Consider the following 17,523-nt stretch of genomic DNA (forward strand, 5'->3'; position numbering starts at 1 on the left):
GGGTTAGGAAGTGTTCTTTTTTTACTCTATGTAAAAAAGATTATGATCTGTTCTTTGATGGCAGTCGAACTCATTTGTAACACTACTGATTGCCTGTTTTGTTTACACGTTTGGTGGGCAGACTGATTCAATGTCTTTAACATATGTAAGTCTAACTGATTTAACTTAAATTCATTTTGTAAGCTACATTTTCAAAAAAAAAAATTTTAATGTTTATTTATTTTTGAGAGAGAGAGAGAGAGAGACAGAGCGTGAGCGGCGGAGGGGCAGAGAGAGAGGGAGACACAGAATCCAAAGCAAGGCTCCAGGCCCTGAGCTGTCAGCACAGAGCCTGATGCGGGGCCTGAACTCATGAATCACAAGATCGTGACCCAAGCTGAAGTCGATGCTTAACCGACTGAGCCACCCAGGTGCCCCTGTAAGCTACATTTTTTAGAAGTTCTCATTTCATGCAAATTTTCAAATTTACCAGTATAAAATTGTTCATAGCTTCCTTTTTAGAAAATCATTTTTCTTCTGTGGTTATGTCCCTTTGTTTTCTAACATTGCTGGTGTTCTCTTTTTGTTTCCGTTATTTTGGCTAGTGGTGTTTCCATTTTACTAGACTCTTCCGAGGACTGACTTTTGGCTCAGCTGGTAACCTCTCACATACATTGCTTTTCTATTTCATTAACTTCTGCTCTTCATTATTTTCATTCTTGGAGATTTTCTGTTCTTTCTCTAGCTTCTTATGCTAAATGCTTATGCCATACATTTCTAGTTCTTTCCCTTTCCTGGTATAAGCATTTAAAATTCTGTTTCCCACGCGAAAGATGCTTACCTTGCTTTGAAGCTGAGGTGTTTTCCACTGGGAGCTCATTGTCATGGAGCCTCTTCTCTGGAACAGGCATTGCAGGGCGGCTTCCAAAGACCCATGGGCTCCTATTACCAAGACCTTTTTTCCATCCAAGTTGACACCTGCCCACCAAATGGAAATCCAGTATTATGATCAAAACTTCAGAGTCCTCCTCCCACGCAGCTTTAGTGGAAGGAAAAAGAACCTTTTAAAACTTGGCCATCTCCGTCAAGCTGCAGCCTACAATGCCTATCAGTCATAATTTACTCTTTGTGAATTTTATGGTAGAGTGACAGAGAATCATCATCCTGATAAGTCACAGGGTGGAAAAACAGGGTCTACGTGGGATACCTCAGCTTAATGGCTACTTGTCTTAAAGGTATATATCAAAAGTTAATCTTCTAATAGAACTTTGGTGTATACTTTGGAGGGTTTTTTTTTTTTTTTAAATTGAAGTATAGTTGACACACAGTGTTATATTAGTTTTAGGTAAACAACATAGTGACGTGACTATATGTCATTCTACGCTCACCATTAAGTGTAGCGGCCATCTGTCACAATACGCCGGTATTTCAATACCACTGACTATATTCCTATGCTGTTCCTTTTATGCCTGTGACTTATTCATTCCATAACTAGAAGCCTGTTCCTCCCACTCCCTTTCACCCATTTTGGCCCCTCCTACCCATGGCAGCTACCAGTTTGTTCTGTGTCTATGGGTCTGCTGCTTTTTTTTGTTTTGTTTTTTTTAAATACCACAAATAAGTGAAGTCATATGATATTTGTCTTTCTCTGACTTACTTCATTTAGCATAATACCCTCTAGGTCCATCCATGTTATCACAAATGGCAAAATCTCATTCTTGTTTACAGCTGAGTAATATTCCGTTGCATATGTGTACTGTATCTTCTCTACGCACTCATCTATCAGTGAATATTTAGAGTGCCTCCATATCTTGGCTACTGTCAATAATGTTGCAATAAATATAGGGGTGCATGTATCTTTTTGCATTAGCGTTTTCACTTTCTTTGGGTAAATACCCATATAGAATTACTAGATCATGTGGTATTTCTCTTAATTTTTTGAGGAACCGCCATATTGTTTTCGACAGTGGCTATACCAATTTGTATTCCCACCAATAGTGCACGAGGGTTCCTTTTTCTCCACATCCTCACCAATACTTGTTATTTCTTTTGTTTTTGAGTCTAGCCATTTTGATTGGTGTGAGGTGATATCTCATTGTGGTTTTTATTAGCATTTCCCTGATGATCCATGATACTGAGCACTTTTTCATGTGTCTGTTGGCCATCTGTATGTCTTCTTTGGAAAAATGTCTACTCCAACATTTTTAATGTTTTAGTCAATTATTATTATTATTGTTGGGTATTGAGTTGTATAAGTTCTTTATATATTTGGGATATTAAATATTTTGGAATTTTTGTTTGATTGTTGCATGTTTGGATGTGGAGAAGGGACATCTTCCTCTTTTTTACTCAAGCTGGAATCAAGAAAAATTTAGTTAAATTTTTATATAATCAGCTAGAGAGTCCTTAAGTATATGAAATCTGATAACCAAGAGAAAGAAATTATTCGTCTCTACATTACTGACATAGAAAAGCAAGGTCAAGGGGAGAACGATGGAAATTGAATACTGATTACTGAAAAGAGATATTGCTCCCTGATGAATCCCAATCACGGTTTCCATACCCTGAACTATACCTGACAGCTTCCTCGTTTAAATATGAGACAGAAGTCTTATTTAAGTCTATACACTGACAGATTTGAGAAGCTGACACTTGGGACAGTTTTCATTGTGGTTACTCTGACTGTTCCATGAGAGAAGCTGAACACCTGTTTACAAGTAGGCCGCCCATCTTGACCTGTTTCTCTTTAAAACTGTAATACAGTTAATCTTGTTAGAAAAATCTGTCACGCTCATTTATAGCTCCCAAAAGATGAGAAAATAGGGCTGACATTGAACATCACTTCCATGTTTCAATTAAAATCTTGCGGAAACAAATGCTTATTAAAAAATCAAGTCAGTACCAATACGTAGGAAATAGTGGCATTTCTGAAGGAGCAACCATACCTGACTTTTCAAGAAGTTCAACTACAGCTCTGGCCACAGGTGAGACGTAACACTCGTGGGCGTCCCCGCGGACCAGCCTCCCCAGGTTTACGTCTGTTACTCTGAATTTGAAAATAAGGGAAGTTGGAAGTTAAAACTTGGTCAAAACTTACTGATCTGTAACTCACATGTATTAATCCCAAGTAACATCCGAGTCAACGTTTCACAGACAGGCTATATTAAATCATTAAGTTGAAATAAAGAGTGGGCAGGAATAAAGACCACTGGCTTCTTAGCGCAGTCCCTCAGGAAACTCTGAAGTGGTCCCTGTGGGTCGGGGACGACCTTGGGAATTCTGGTTCTGCCTGGATCGCAGGACCACAGCATAAGGCCATGCAGGGCCTCGCTGTGCACAACTCCAGGGAGCTCTGTCCAATGTACTACGTGGAATGTGCTCTAAAGTGTGCATACCAGGGTCATAGAGTAGAGCCCACTTTCCCCCTGAAGAAATGTATACTTCAATCAGTATTAAAATCCAGGACCAATCCCAGAACTCTGGGGTAACGTAGCAAGACTTGGATTCACAATCCCCATTTAGCATCGGTATTTATCTCCTTGAGAAGTCAAGGGGAAAAATGAGTGACCAGGTACCTTCAATGGCTTTTGTGCTCTTCCTCATTCAAATCCAGGACTAGCTAGTCCGTAACTATCGAGCTGAAACCAACGGTCTCAATAAAGGCTAGTGACGAAAGAGACATTTAGAAAAGTTTCCATAATTCTCTTCTTTTTAATGAAAGATTTGAAATGACACTTTGATATCTTTAGGTCCTGGATGTATTCGAATTGATTAGGGCTTCTTCTCCCTTCTAGTTAGTCTAATACATGGTCAGAGATTTTCAGGACGGCTTTGCAACCTGTGTTTGGGTCTATCCTCAGACTGAGGGCCCACAGAGGCCGGAGTAACGGAAAAGGCCTGGGTGTGTCGGCGAGGCGGGAGCCTCTTAAGACAGCTGGATTGGGAATCTAACTTTTCATTTGCTTACAACTTTGTAACACTGAATATATTATGTTCTTTTTGGCCAGGGTACAAAACACTTCCTATTTCCACATAGGTAAATGAGCTTTTCATTCCCCAAGACTCAGAGTCCCGATGACCCACATGAATGGGCAGTATTCCTTGTCTCCTGAAGCTGATGTCACGCCAGGACATGAGTTAAAGACAAATATTAGTGCACCACCTACTTGTAGTTTTCCTCTCTAATTTCAAGTAAAACCCTGTGTTCTGAATAAAAGTGCTTGTGTTGCTTTTTTCAAATGACCTGCTTGTGTTGCTTTTCTCAAATGACCTGGGGCTGAGAATATGGTCCTGCTGGTGACTCAGGACGCTGGGTTGTTTCTTTGGTCTGGCAGAATTATCAAGGAAAACCTCATTAGAAGACAAGGCTGGCCAAGGACTCTGTAAGTCAGGCAGGAAATTACCAAATGAATATGATGGTATTAAGGACATTATTTCCAGAATGGCACCCAAGCACAACAAAAGGACATGTGCATTTTCTAAAATCTGTAACTTTTTTTTTTTAATGTTTATTTATTTTTGAGAGAGAGAGAGAGAGAGAGAGAGAGAGAGATAAAGTGTGAGCAGGGGAGGGACAGAGAGAGAGGGAGACACAGAATCAGAAGCAGGCTCCAGGCTCTGAGCTGTCGGCACAGAGCCCGATGCGAGGCTCAAACCCATGAACCGCGAGATCATGACCTGAACTGAAGTCAGACACTTAACTGACTAAGCCACCCAGGTGTCCCGAAAATGTGTAACTTTCTCATAGGGAATTTAGAAAGCCCTCAAATCCCTGAAATAGTTAAAGGATTTCTTGCACCTCTTAATTACTGACATAGTTGAAACCGTGGAACTAAAAGAAAAAGAAAAATCTCAGTAGAAAAACTCGCTTAGCAGTAAGAGTTGATTGCTTTCTTTTCTATTTTCTCACCCATCCACATCCTTTTCTGGTTTCAAGGCATTGAGCACTTTGTTGCTAAATGAGTTCTCGGAGATCTGAAGGGCAAGGCCATGTACTCGGGTGTCTTCATTAATCTTCAAGATTTCATCTATAATCTACAGAGGGAAAAAAAAACCCTAAAATCAATTTTACGAAAATAAGAGCCAACAAAAGAACCGATTCATAAAAATGCATCTGTTGTAGTTCCTTTTTCAGTCCTTGTTGAAGACTTGATGTAAAGCAGAATGAATCACATCTAATTTCTCTTTCTACCATGTTTATCAAAGCTCAAAGGAAGCATGCCTGCATTTTAGTGACTTCTCAGTCTCCCTTACTGTGCTACTTCCTGCCAGAACAGAACAAAATAAAACTAAACCAAAGCTCGACAGTTCACGACATTTAGATAGGCAAAAGATAATTCCCTGTCCACAACTATACTTAAGCCAAACACACTGCCAACCTTCAGGGAGACCAGGAAGCATGAGTTTCAGGCATTCCAAACTGGCCCGGACAAGCCTGTACTTCAAACACAACGTGTTCAACAAAAGCTTCCCTACTGTCACACCCAGGAAGCCATCACTGAGGCCCTCAGGTTCTCTGGACCTGAATGGCACACAGAAAGCATTTCCAAAGCCTTATGGTCAATGCATTCTAAGCAGAGAAATCTCCCTTTTATAGGAAGCTCACTATTTACGAAAAAGACCAAAGTACAGTTTGGGAAGGTGATGTAAAAGCTAACGAGTGGCTAGGTAGGTCTTTTAATAAGCAACGCTCTGTCCTCTCTGTTTATTTTATGCCAGGACAGAACATACTGATGCATTTCATTTCACAATATTATTTGTTCGTAAGAAAAAGAGATACCAGCCCATTGATAGGGGTCTCACTGCGAGGAGTATTGGTTTACCGCTTCCGTTTCACTGTCTAGCAAAAAGTCACCGTGGTATGTCCACCTGGTAAGAGAGGACAAAGCTATTTGATCTACAAAAACGAGAAGGAAAATTCTGTTTCATTTACTCACTTATCTTTCATTCATTCAACAGGATGTTGAATGTTTTGAGCACCTACAACTGTACCAGTTCTAAGACCGGAAACACAGTTGGGAACAAAACACCTGTCCTCACGGAGCTTACAGTCTCACGGGGAAGACAGGGGCAGAACCAAAAACTAGTACCATCTCTGGAAGTGGTAAATGACGTGAAGAAAAGTAAAGCAGATAAGGTAAGGGGCCAACGGAGAGATGGCGGGCTGGGGGTGTGGCCAGAGGGAGTGACGTCAATGGGCAGCCCAGAATGAAGTGGGCGGTCTATTGTTACCTGTAACTCGAAGGTGGCAGAAGCAACAACGAGATCTTAACTCACAAATTAAGACCCTTACTCTTTTCCAACGTAACGCCACCACCACGCAAATTCACATTCACATTTTTGACAAGGAAAAATCTTTGTCAAAAAATAAGTGAAGGAGTTACACACACACACACACACACACACACACACACACACACACACGAAATCAAGGGCTATCAACACCAGTGGCAAGGAACCTGAAAAAATACAGACAATGGGTGTCTCTCAAAGGGACAACAAATTTCTCGGCATTTGTTAACACTGGTATGACACGTGTCATGTATTTCTAATATATTATAATGGTAAGTGTGGCAGAAACCATCTGCCCCAGATATGGTTTCCTTTCTCCCTTGGTAATAAACTCTTGACGTTTAGCTGTTCTAATAAATGGTCTAAGGCCATCTGGTGTAAAGACTACCTTTCCCAGCCTTCCTTGCTTCGTGGCCAAGCAATTAGGTTCATGTCAATGGCATAGAAGCAGAACTGTGACTTTTAGGAACCGTCCCTGAAGGGAAGAGACGGAGGGCCTGCCGTCTTTGCTCCTTACCCTTCCTCTTCCTTGCTGGTGACAATAAGTTGTTGAACTGAGCCTTGTGATCAGAGAAAACAGGGAAGGTTAAGAAACACCCCCAACCTCTGTGTACTGCAAAGAACCAAATACAGAGCCTACAAATTCCCATTCATGTCTCGTAAATGATTAGGTGAACTACGTGCCCCCCCCCCCCCCACAGCTCAATCTGAACAAAATGCTTGTTAATCAAACTTGGGGAAATTTCCCACCTTCCCCCAGGCTGCTAACCGTTGGTCCACCCTTAGCTGGATTAGCAGACAACCCCTTTTGAGAAAAGGCTGGCTACAGGGTAAAACATTCTCTGACTCACTATCCCTATTGCAACAATCCTTTTGAATTACGTGCCTCCTTACTAAGTCTGGATTTATTGGACCCTGGCTAGAACGTGGATGTGATATGGAGAGCTGAATCCAACATCTTGGATCCACAAACAATACAGCAGCAAGAGCGAAGGAGCCTAAGTTTCTGGTGCCCTCGTGATGTCACCATAGCATCCTGCTTCTCAACCTGACTTATGTATGAGAAAAATAAACTTCTGTGTTACTTCACGTTCTGTTATTTGAAGTTTTCCAGCACTGGCGGTCAAACCCAAGCTTCCCTGCCATAGCTGGGCTGAAGAAAAGCTAGCCACGGAAGGACCAAACACGAGCATGGTCTAGTTTCCTCACCGCTACTTATGGGGGTGGCTGCTTCTCCCAGGCTTGAGATGACACTTGCAAAGGCTGTTACTCCCAGAACGTTCGCCTGGAAAGGACGCTGAAGATGATTTCATCCTATTCCTTTAGTTTATCGATAAGCCAGCTGTGACCCAGAGAAGCCAAAGGAATGGCCAAGGGCAAACAACCAGTCAGGACAGGGAAAAACCCGAACTAGTCCTCTAGCCGCTGACACCCAGACCATTTCCACTGGCCGCTACTGCGGCAGCCAAAGAAACGCAACCAAAGTCACCGAGTCATAGACCACGTCTTCCACAGAAACATCTACTAAAGGACAACAGGCGAACGAGCATTTACGCTAGAGGGAAAAGCGATCTTCCCTCTCAAGGTTCAGCCACGAGAATAGGCTGATCTGTTCAAGCACCACTGAGAGATGTCAACAGGTTTGGTAGATCCGAAGAGGAAAGCGACCGGAGCGTTCGGGTGCCCGTGGTACTTACCTCATCTTCGCTGCTATCTGGAGGAAGGCAGATGTGAGTGATGTTCAGACCAGCCTGCAAAGGGAACACAAGGTTATTCTGCCACGGTAAGAGAATGTGCTATCAAAAAATTATGACGAATTTGTGGAATTCAACAATCCTCACCTCCTCTGCCAGATTCTGGTTTATCTCCTGCATCAAGTTATCATCACCTGCCTTAGGAAAGGGAGCAAGAATGACAATGTAATGACAACAAAAATGTCTTGAAAAAGCACAAGACGTAACGCAGAGACTAATTTTGTGACTATGTTGCCTAATTAATTAGAAAGAGAAGGAAATACAGAATCCTATAGCTCACAAAAGAAGACCAAAAGCTGGTATTTATTCACATATGTATTTCACAACTTTCAAATTATGTTACTTTTAAAAAATAATAGCCCTCCTGGGGCACCTGGGTGGCTCAGTCGGTTCAACATCCGACTTCAGCTCGGGTCATGATCTCGCGGTTTGTGAGTTCGAGCCCCGCATTGGGCTCTGTGCTGATGGCTCAGAGCCTGGAGCCTGCTTCGGATTCTGTGTCTCCCTCTCTCTCTGCCTCTCCCCCGCTCGTGCTCTGTCTCTCTCTCAAAAATGAACAAACATTAAAAAGATAAAAATAATAGCCCTGCTAAGGCACATGGAGCCACACAGCCAGCACCTCTTTCTAAATGAGGACACCAAAGACAGGGATTGAGAGGACTGCCCGTAGCCGGAAAGCGATCAGCAAGCACAGTCCCAGGAGGCCCAGGCCTCAGTCACTTTTCTTTCTACCCTTCTCGCCTGCCTCTCTTTGTAGGGCATGTGGAGGCAGACCACACAGAATGCGAGTGACTCGAGCACAGCTCCAGAGTGTTGAAAATCACAGCGCTCGCGGCCCTAGACGCTGACGTTCTGACACATTAAGTGCGTGCCAGAAACGACGGTGGAGGCCCAACTGCTATGCTGTGTTAGCTTACGGGCTTGGCTCGCCTCATCACTTCCCTGCACCTGTCACCCCACGGGGGTGCCAAGAAGGATGGCACACAGTGCCAACCGTAGTCGGGAACGAAGGGGCCGCAGCCAGGAGATGTACATGAATGCAAAGTCCTTCTGGCACGCGCTGACGTCTGGCCCTTCAAACGTACGGCAGGCTTCGCCGGATTTAGTAAGATTACTACACGCCATGCCCCGTCACGCATCTGTCTGCCACAGAAACAAAGGGGAATGTTTCCCCTTCGTTTTCAAATCATATCTGATAAGCGTTTATGAGCACACACGGACGACAATATATCTATAGAATACAACTTATGTGTGTGCCTAGCTCCTAACCTCTGAAAGCTCCCCGAGAAAGACTCACAAAAGACACACTCAAGCAGAGCGGTAAGCAGCCAGTAACCAGGTAGAAACAAAATGACCAAAGGAAGAGGGAAATGACAGCGTTTCCAGCCGTGCCCTCTCTTCCCGCCCAAATGGGACTTATGTGACCGGAAAATGGCCCTGGTCTTCTCTACACAATTATCTTCTACATTGAAAGGCATCCTAAACCAGTACGACTGAACCACACTCCCAGCTTACCTGTATAATAGCCAGCACCGGCTTAAAGGCAGGGTTTTTTTCTTGCAATAAACTCAGAACCTCTTTCGAATTCTGAAGGACTTCTCTACATTGAGAAAGAGAGACAGCACGCAGTCACGTCTTTGTTAATGGCTAGAAAGGACGGATACGACACACTTTCCTCGAAAGTTCGTTACTCTAAGTGGAAATAGACAACATAAGGGTGCGCTCCACCCGCGGGAAGTGTGGCCAGGCGGGGCAGGGTAACAATGTTGAAGCGCGCCCCAAACAAACCGGGACCATCTGAGTTTAAAGACGCGCGGACGCGTGCCACGTAAAATGTTAGCAATTATTTTCTAGGGGTGACTTTTTCTCTGGTGTTTTCCAAGTTTACTGTAATACAAATTTCGCGTTTTTTTTTTTTTTTTTTTTTAAATAATCCCCTTCCTCCACCCACATCCATCCCCAGGGGTTCCCCCCACCCCTGGGGACCTCAAACATCGGTGGGGGAAGGTAGCAGAGACTGGGGAAGAGGCTTGCGGTCAGAAAAGTGGTGCGTCAGGATAAATCCCGGGTCCCAGAATTTCAAGAAATGTGAAGGGAGTGGGTGGGGAAGAGAACAGAGGGGAAGGAGGAAGGGAGGGGTAAGAAAAGGGAAGTGGGGGGGGGGGGAGGAGGGAGGGGAGCACCAGCAGTAGGGACCCATCAGAATTTGATATTCTCCCAAGGCCTCTTAGGGAGAGAGTGTCTCCAGTCCTCTGGGCTCCCGCCATCCAAGTCTGCATTTGGACTTCCTAAAAGTCCCAGTAGGTGACTCCTGGGCCCAGGGAAAGGGCTGCGCGCGGGACAGACCTCGATAATGTGGTGCAGGTCACATACTCCCTCTGCGGTCTCCGGGATGGGCGATTTCACCACCACTGCTGTGAAATGGTCCTCACTTGCGTGTGAAGTTGGCTTTTTCCCTCTCACAGTGACAGACAAAAGGCTCAGCCAAAGCAGTACCCAAGCCCCTTGTTAAGACCATCTTGGGGCACCCGGGTGGCTCAGTCGGTTTTGAACGTCCGACTCTTGGTTTCAGCTCAGGTGAGGATCTCACAGTTTGTGGGTTTGAGCCCCGCATCCGGGCTCCGTGCTGGTGGTGCAGAGCCTGCCTGGGTTTCTCTCTCTCTCTCTGCTTCTCCCCCGCCTGTGCTCTCTCAAAATAAATATTACCAAAAAAAAAAAGACCATCTTTAAATTTTGTTTTCTGTCTCTGACAGGGTCTTACATGCACCTGACAGCTTCCAAAAAACGCAGGGGGAAGTTCCGGCCAGACTCCAGCTGCACCGAATGGCCGAGGCACTGCAAAAAGGCATCCGTCCGCTTCCTCCAGTTTTCAGAAGAAACTAATGTGCCTACTGGCGGGAACTGCTCTCAGGACTGCTAATTGGGGCCACGTTGGGTCCCTACTCCTGCCTGGTTCCTAAAGGCACTGGAAAGGGGGTCCCCAGTGGTTTTGGCAGTGTGCGCGAGGATCATCTGGGAAGCTTGGTAAAAAGAAAGGTTTCTGTGTCTCATCCCGGAAAGTCGGAAAGTCGGATTCAAAAAGGGCTGGGGGTGAGGCCCAGGAATGTGCATCTTCAACAAGGGCCCTGGGGCGGGGGGGGGGGGGGGGGGGGGCGGCGCTGTAAGGTAGTTAAAGGGGAAACAGCCACACGTCGGGATGCAGGCCTCCCATGACCCATCGCGACGTTTACTGTGTCTCTGACAAACTCCAGGAACCTCATGTGTGGGGACCTTTGTTCGCCTAATCGTACGGTCTCTTTCTGTGACTCAAAGCTACCCTGGAGCACTAAAAAACACACATTCCGACGGCAACGGTTTTCCCGGTTCAGAGCCTTGACCATCCCTCAGTAAGTGAAGGCATCAAACACCTGGACAAGCACACACCTGTCACCACCTAAGCTCACACGGCTAATTCTCCCCGTCTTGTTGCAGGTAACATTTCATTGTTTGAGGTTACTCCTTATTTGTACACTGACTAAGTGAGCACGAAAGGAGTCACCAGGCTCAAAAAACCTAAAAAGCAGCATACATGTTTCTGATCAGAGATTCTCTCACTCCTGTGAGGAAAGCTGCCTTGTCAACTTCCAGCTGGAAGGAATGCGTGACTGTCCAGCCCGGCTGGCTGCCCTGCGTAACTGCAATTCAGAACTTTGTGGCTGAAGAAGGTGGTAATCATCTGTAATAATGTAAATAAGTAGATTAAAGTATCCACTTCTCAAAGGACTTCAATTTCCTCCATTTTGACCTTCAACTTTCTAATTGACTAAATTCTTCATTCCAGCTCATCTCTTAACTCAGACAAAAGCATCCCTTGAAGGGATTCAAAACTACCCCCTCAAGCAATAAGGACTGCCCTGAGCCAGCAAGACCCCACCCAGCCCGACCCCCAGGCAACGACCTGATCTTTACTGCCCACCTGCGACCCACATCTCCCTTATATAAAACTAGAAGCATTTTCAGTATCTTCAGACTTTGGAGACCGTCTTTGGGACACCAGTCCGCTGTCTTCTGGGTGCTGGCCTCGCTGAGATAAATGCCTTTCTTGTCCCACCACCACTTGTCTCTCAGCCTTTGGATTTTGTCAGCGGCGAGGGGCCGAACCTATTGTTTGGGCCCCTCGGAGCCACGTGCTCTTGCCCCCGGGTGCTCCGGTTCCATCACCAGTGACTCCAATGACACGCTGGTCTCCCTTTGGCCGTGAAATAATGTGTGCACCAGGGTGCAGAATAATGACCTCTTTTTTCAGCCTCCCCTGCAGCCAGCTGTGGCCACACCCGAGTCTCCCAGGCAGCAGCTGCTAACATGATTGAAAACGATCAATTTCAGTACATCCCTAAATGCAGAGCCAATTGATTGATTTCAAAGGCGAAAGAGGTGACCAGCGCACAAAGAAGAGTTAAACATTTCCAAAACAGCCGTCAGTATTCTGAGAAGTAGCCCAGGTTGAAAGCACCACTGAGCAGTTTAATCCATCCACGCACTGGTAATTTAGCGGATACATTCACTATAATAGTGGTATTGCTACAACTGATGATGGCTCGGATTACTGGGTACTTCCTATGAATATTTCCTCCCATTTTCCCTTTTTACAGAACTCTTGAGTGAGGGCTGCTTGTGGCCAGCCAGCCACACTAGAGGGCACACTTCCCAGTTTCGCCTGCAGCTCCATGGGGTCCTGTCCCTCACAACTGGCCAACAGGCTGGGAGCACTGGCCAGAAGGAGGCGAGGAATGTGCAGCTAAGAGGTACACCAGCAGCTTGGCCCCCTTTCCCTCTTGCTGGCTGGGAGACGGGAGCAGCCACCTTCCACCCAGAGCTGGAGCAGTGAGCAGAAGCCCTCGGGTCATCATCCTACCTTCCCTGGTCGGCCTCCCTCTGCACACTGAGGCCCACAACATTTGGGGGTATCTTCAGTAAAGCAGACCAACTAGCCTGTTGCCTCTGGGTGCACAAGCCTGATCTGGGAGCTTTCATCGTATTTGCTGTGTAAGAGAATGAAAGACATCCCATTGTTTGAGAAACCACTGGAAGAAAAAAACGCTGCCAGTTAAAAACTACGGTACAATCTTTTCTTAACACAGTGTTTACTTTGTAAATATTAAAAGAGCTTTTAAGACTTCTTTAGACATAGATATGTTTTATTTACCATAACCGACTCATATGAACATAAACAGTAAAACTGGCAAACAAACTGAAATATACCTAAAACTTCTTCGCATTCAGGATCTGACTCGTCTGAGTGACTTTTTTTGACTCAAGAGTCCTTGACGGCAATTTCATTTTGCTTTTTTATTTCCTCCCCCCACACAGTATCACCCTCTGTGCTGTCAAGGGTGTCAGTGATGCAGCATTTTGTGAAAAACCGTAGCATTTTTGCCCCTGAAATTTTCACTTAATTTCTGACACCCATTCTGCAAGTTTTAACGCTACGGCTTTCTTGATTCTACCAGATGTCAATGGTCAGTTGTCAGACAACAACCAGAAATCATTTTATTTCCTAAAATGGCCCTTCCATGACTTGTGGATGGAAATATTGGGGATTATGCTTTCGAGGGAGCTTATTCGTTAACTCTTCTGGTATATGTCCCTGAAGTAAATAAAAAAAAAAAAAAATAACATACATAGATTCCCAGAAGTCTATTCTAGGTGACTTCTAGCTAGGCCCACCTCCCTCCTTTCCTCCCAGCCCTCAGGGAATCTCTTGGAGGAAAGTTTTGTTAGCAGATGCACCTAGGTCAACTAAGTTGCAACAATACGCATGGCCCAAATCCCCACAGGTCCAGGCAAAGACAACCATGCGATGACTGTCATCTGGCCAACAGCAACTGTCAGACACAATCCACTGAAAGACCAGTTTTGGGGATATTAAAAATATGTCTCTTTGGGGCGCCTGGGTGGCTCAGTCGGTTGAGCGTCCGACTTCGGCTCAGGTCATGATCTCGCGGTCCGTGAGTTCGAGCCCCACGTCGGGCTCTGTGCTGACCGCTCAGCGCTTGAAGCCTGTTTCGGATTCTGTGTCTCCCTCTCTCTCTGACCCTCCCCCGTTCATGCTCTGTCTCTCTCTGTCTCAAAAACAAATAAACGTTAAAAAAAATTAAAAAAAAAATCCTGACAGCCAATATCTGTGGAGGTCTTGATAGGACAATTCCTGGACTGTGCATTTTGTATGTGTTCTCTCGTGCAATCCCTTCCGTAACCCTTTGAGGTAGACTACCATTCTCCCCACTGTAGTTCCTTCCCTACCAGGATCCTGACCCAGCCCCCCTACTGACCACTCTGCTCGTCTCCAAGTCAGGCAACGAAAAGAACAGTCATGAATGGAATCCATGAATGAACCCAAATCTTAAGTGATTCATTCACCCACCATATCACAAGTGTCCAACGTATAAATGGCACTCAGCAGTGACAACAAGAGACAAGGCTCCCGACCCCAGAGCTTTCATTCCAGGTAGGGAAGACAGACAATAAATGAACAAAATTTCAGGAGGCAAGTAAGAGCTACCCAGAAAATAAGAGGGTGATGGGGTGGTGGCTCCTGCCTCCCATACTGTCTTCAGACCCGAACGCACAAAGGTGAGCTCAGGGGTACACTGGTCACAATCTAATGACCCGAGGAAGCCTAAGTAACTCCTATATTCAGAAAGAAGACAAGATAAACAAAAAGCTCCTTAGCGTCATCGGCCACATCATAAAGGGCTTTGGGAACGAAGGGGGTAAAGGCAATTACTTTTAGAAGGGGGGAGAGAAGGAAAAAGGAAGAGGATGCGAATGGAGGGCCGTGCAACAGCTTGCTCAGTGACACGGCATTCTGGAACCAGAATCCTCCTCCGGGGCGGGGAGGCACGCCACCTCCAGGTTTGTCCCGAGTGCTTCACTCTACAGGTTTAGGGCTCCAGTGAACACACTTCTCCAAGAGGGGCCCATCAAGGCTCTTCCTCGGCTCTCTCCCACTCAGGGGACAAAGAGGGCTGACGACTGGGGCAGAAAAGCAGTGCGAGTTGGGGGGATGGACTTAAGCGGCGTCTCCGGTGGGGAGCAGCGAAAGGCTCCGCCCAGCGCTCCCGCGGTTCCCTTCTGGGTTGGCCGAGAACTTTCTACACACAGCTGCGCTGGGGACTCCTTGCCCGCCCGTGCAGCAATGCGGGGCACGAGCTGGCCCGACTGCTCCGCCGCATTCCGCATGGTGTCGGGTGGGCCCCGCTCCACGTTCACACGTCCAGGAAATTATTATGTAACTCAAGAGAGCACGCTTTCCCGCCCGCAGGAGGCTGCGGCGTTGCGGGACAGGGCAAACCTCACCCCCGCAGGAAGGAGCCAGCTTTCCGCACGCGGGGGCGCCGCGCACAGCCGGGCGGCTGACTGGCCTAGGCCGCCTCTCGCCCGGGGCCCTACCTACTCCCGGCCCCGCCCCAGCCCCGCCCCTCCTCCCCTCCAGGCCCCGCCCCCCCCCCTCCCGGCTCCCGCCCTCCGTCGCGCCGCTCCTTCCTGCCCCGCCGCGCGGGGCGCCGCGACACCAGAGCCCGCCCCGGTGGCGCACGTGGAGCGGGGCACGCAGGCTAGCGGCGCCCGCCCCGCCAGGGATGCTCGCGCCGCCCGATGCCCTTCCCGGGCCCCCCACCTCCCGCCCGCCCGCCCGCCCGCGCTCTCCCCGCCGGCCGCCGGCGCCTCTAACGAGTCAGCACCAAGCACTCTCGGGCCCGCGCCCAGCGAAACCCCCGCGGAGGCCCCCAGGACCACGCCGAACCCGGAGCGCTCCGGCCGCTCCAACTCCTGCGTCCCCCACTACCCCCCACCCCCACCCCAGCTGCCGCCACCCGGCCCCGGGGCGGCGGCGAGCGCCGGACGCTCACCTGACGATCGAGTCCCCGCGCCGAAGGCACCCGGCTGCCCTGGCCGCGACTGTTCCCGGCCTGGGCGTCCTGCAGCCGCCGCTGCCCGAGCAGGCCCTCCCCGCCGCCACCTCCGCCGCCACGGCCGCTGCTGCTGGCGCGACCGGGCGCTTGGAGGCGGAGCGGCGGGCCCGGGGGCCGCGGCGGGCGGCAGAGCCCGCGCAGGAAGAGCGGCAGGCGCGCGCTCATGGCGCGGGGGCGCAGCGAGACCCGCGAGGCGGCGAGAGCGACGGGAGGCAGGACTCCCTCCACGCGGAGATGCGGCTGCGGCGCGCAGACGGGCGGCGGCGTGTAGCTCCTCCCGAGGGTGGCGGGGCGGGCGCCTGGCAGGGAACCGGCCGGCGGGTAACGGGCCAGTGGTAGGAAAGACCTGCACCTTCCTTCTCAACCGGAGCGGGAGCCCCTAGGGGGCACTGCACCTAGAGGCCGTGACGTTGGGAGGGCGGGAGCCTGCGGGACGCGGGGCTGGTCCTTCCAGTGGCCCGGTCCTCTAGGGCAGGCTCTCTGGCACTCAGTCCTGCTAGAAATCTGGCTAGAGGAAGGTGTGGCATCAGGGAGGGCTGTGGCCCATTCCAGAGATATAGTACCTGCTCCCTGTGCCTAGGATGCTGATAACTCCCTGCCCTCAGGTGGGAGTTTGCTTCCTGGAAGGCCACTTGGCTGAGCCTCTAGTTTAGATACCAGGACATGGTCTACTAGGCTGGCGGTGTCCTAACAGTGAAGGATGTGTGGGGCTTGGGGTTCCAAAGCTGACCTGTAGCCTTGGGCAAGTTAACCCCTGTGAACCTGAGCTGCGTCCACAGTTAAAACAAGATGTTGATGCTTTGTTTATAATTTTATCAGGATTATAATTCCCAAGTAAAGTGGGAATAAAGCCAGTGCAAATTACAAACAGTAGCTACCACTGTACAAAGCGCTGGAGTGACATCTCACTTAATTCTGATAAATGTACAGATCTTTCTGGAGCCATGATGGGGTTACCTCCCCATAAACTGGTCCTAAATGGAAACTCGGTGAATTGAAAATTCATCGATTACACCTAACCTACTGAACGTCACACGGTAGCCTAGCCTCCCTTAACCCTGCTCAGAACACTGACTGTAGCGTGTAGTTCGGCAAAATCATCTAACACAAAGCCTATTTTATAATAAAGTGTTGAATAGCGCATGTAATTTATGAAAAAAGAAGGGCTACGGATTGATTGTCAGAGTATGGGTTGTTTACACTTGTGACCACGTGTCTGACGGGAGCCTCCTGTGACTGCCCCTCCCCAGAATCAGGAGAGTATCCTGCTGTTGTAAATCAATAGCCCAGGAGAAGATCAAAATCCCAAATTTGAAGTCTGGTTTCCACTGGATGGTTATTGCTTTTGTACCATCCTCAAGTCAAAAAAATCGTAAGTCGAGCGGTGGTTAAGTCAGGGACCGTCTGTAATGCGTTGAGTATTGGCCTGATTGACAACTTGGGGGAAGCGGGTCCAGAGGGGTCATTTGGTTCATTGACAGCGCTGGAGGTTTGCCTGACCCCAATGATCATGTTCTTAATCTTATAATATCGTCTGCGTTTTTTAT

The 17,523-nt window shown here is 47.9% G+C and overlaps 1 protein-coding gene across 1 annotated transcript in view; it reads right to left on the minus strand.

The window, feature by feature from the left end:
* MTHFD1L (methylenetetrahydrofolate dehydrogenase (NADP+ dependent) 1 like) overlaps window positions 1-16,384 on the minus strand; it is a 184,451-nt gene extending 168,067 nt beyond the window's left edge. Inside the window, 8 exon segments of the mRNA XM_053904385.1 lie at window positions 821-957; window positions 2,925-3,025; window positions 4,889-5,013; window positions 7,968-8,021; window positions 8,112-8,162; window positions 9,540-9,624; window positions 15,914-15,927; window positions 15,929-16,384. Of these exon segments, the coding sequence (XP_053760360.1) occupies window positions 821-957; window positions 2,925-3,025; window positions 4,889-5,013; window positions 7,968-8,021; window positions 8,112-8,162; window positions 9,540-9,624; window positions 15,914-15,927; window positions 15,929-16,141 (780 nt within the window). The 5' untranslated portion in view covers window positions 16,142-16,384.
* Window positions 16,385-17,523: the final 1,139 nt, after the last annotated feature.

Source organism: Panthera pardus, unplaced genomic scaffold (assembly GCF_024362965.1).
Source record: "Panthera pardus isolate Hobbes unplaced genomic scaffold, ASM2436296v1 HiC_scaffold_17, whole genome shotgun sequence".
NCBI lineage: Eukaryota > Metazoa > Chordata > Mammalia > Carnivora > Felidae > Panthera > Panthera pardus.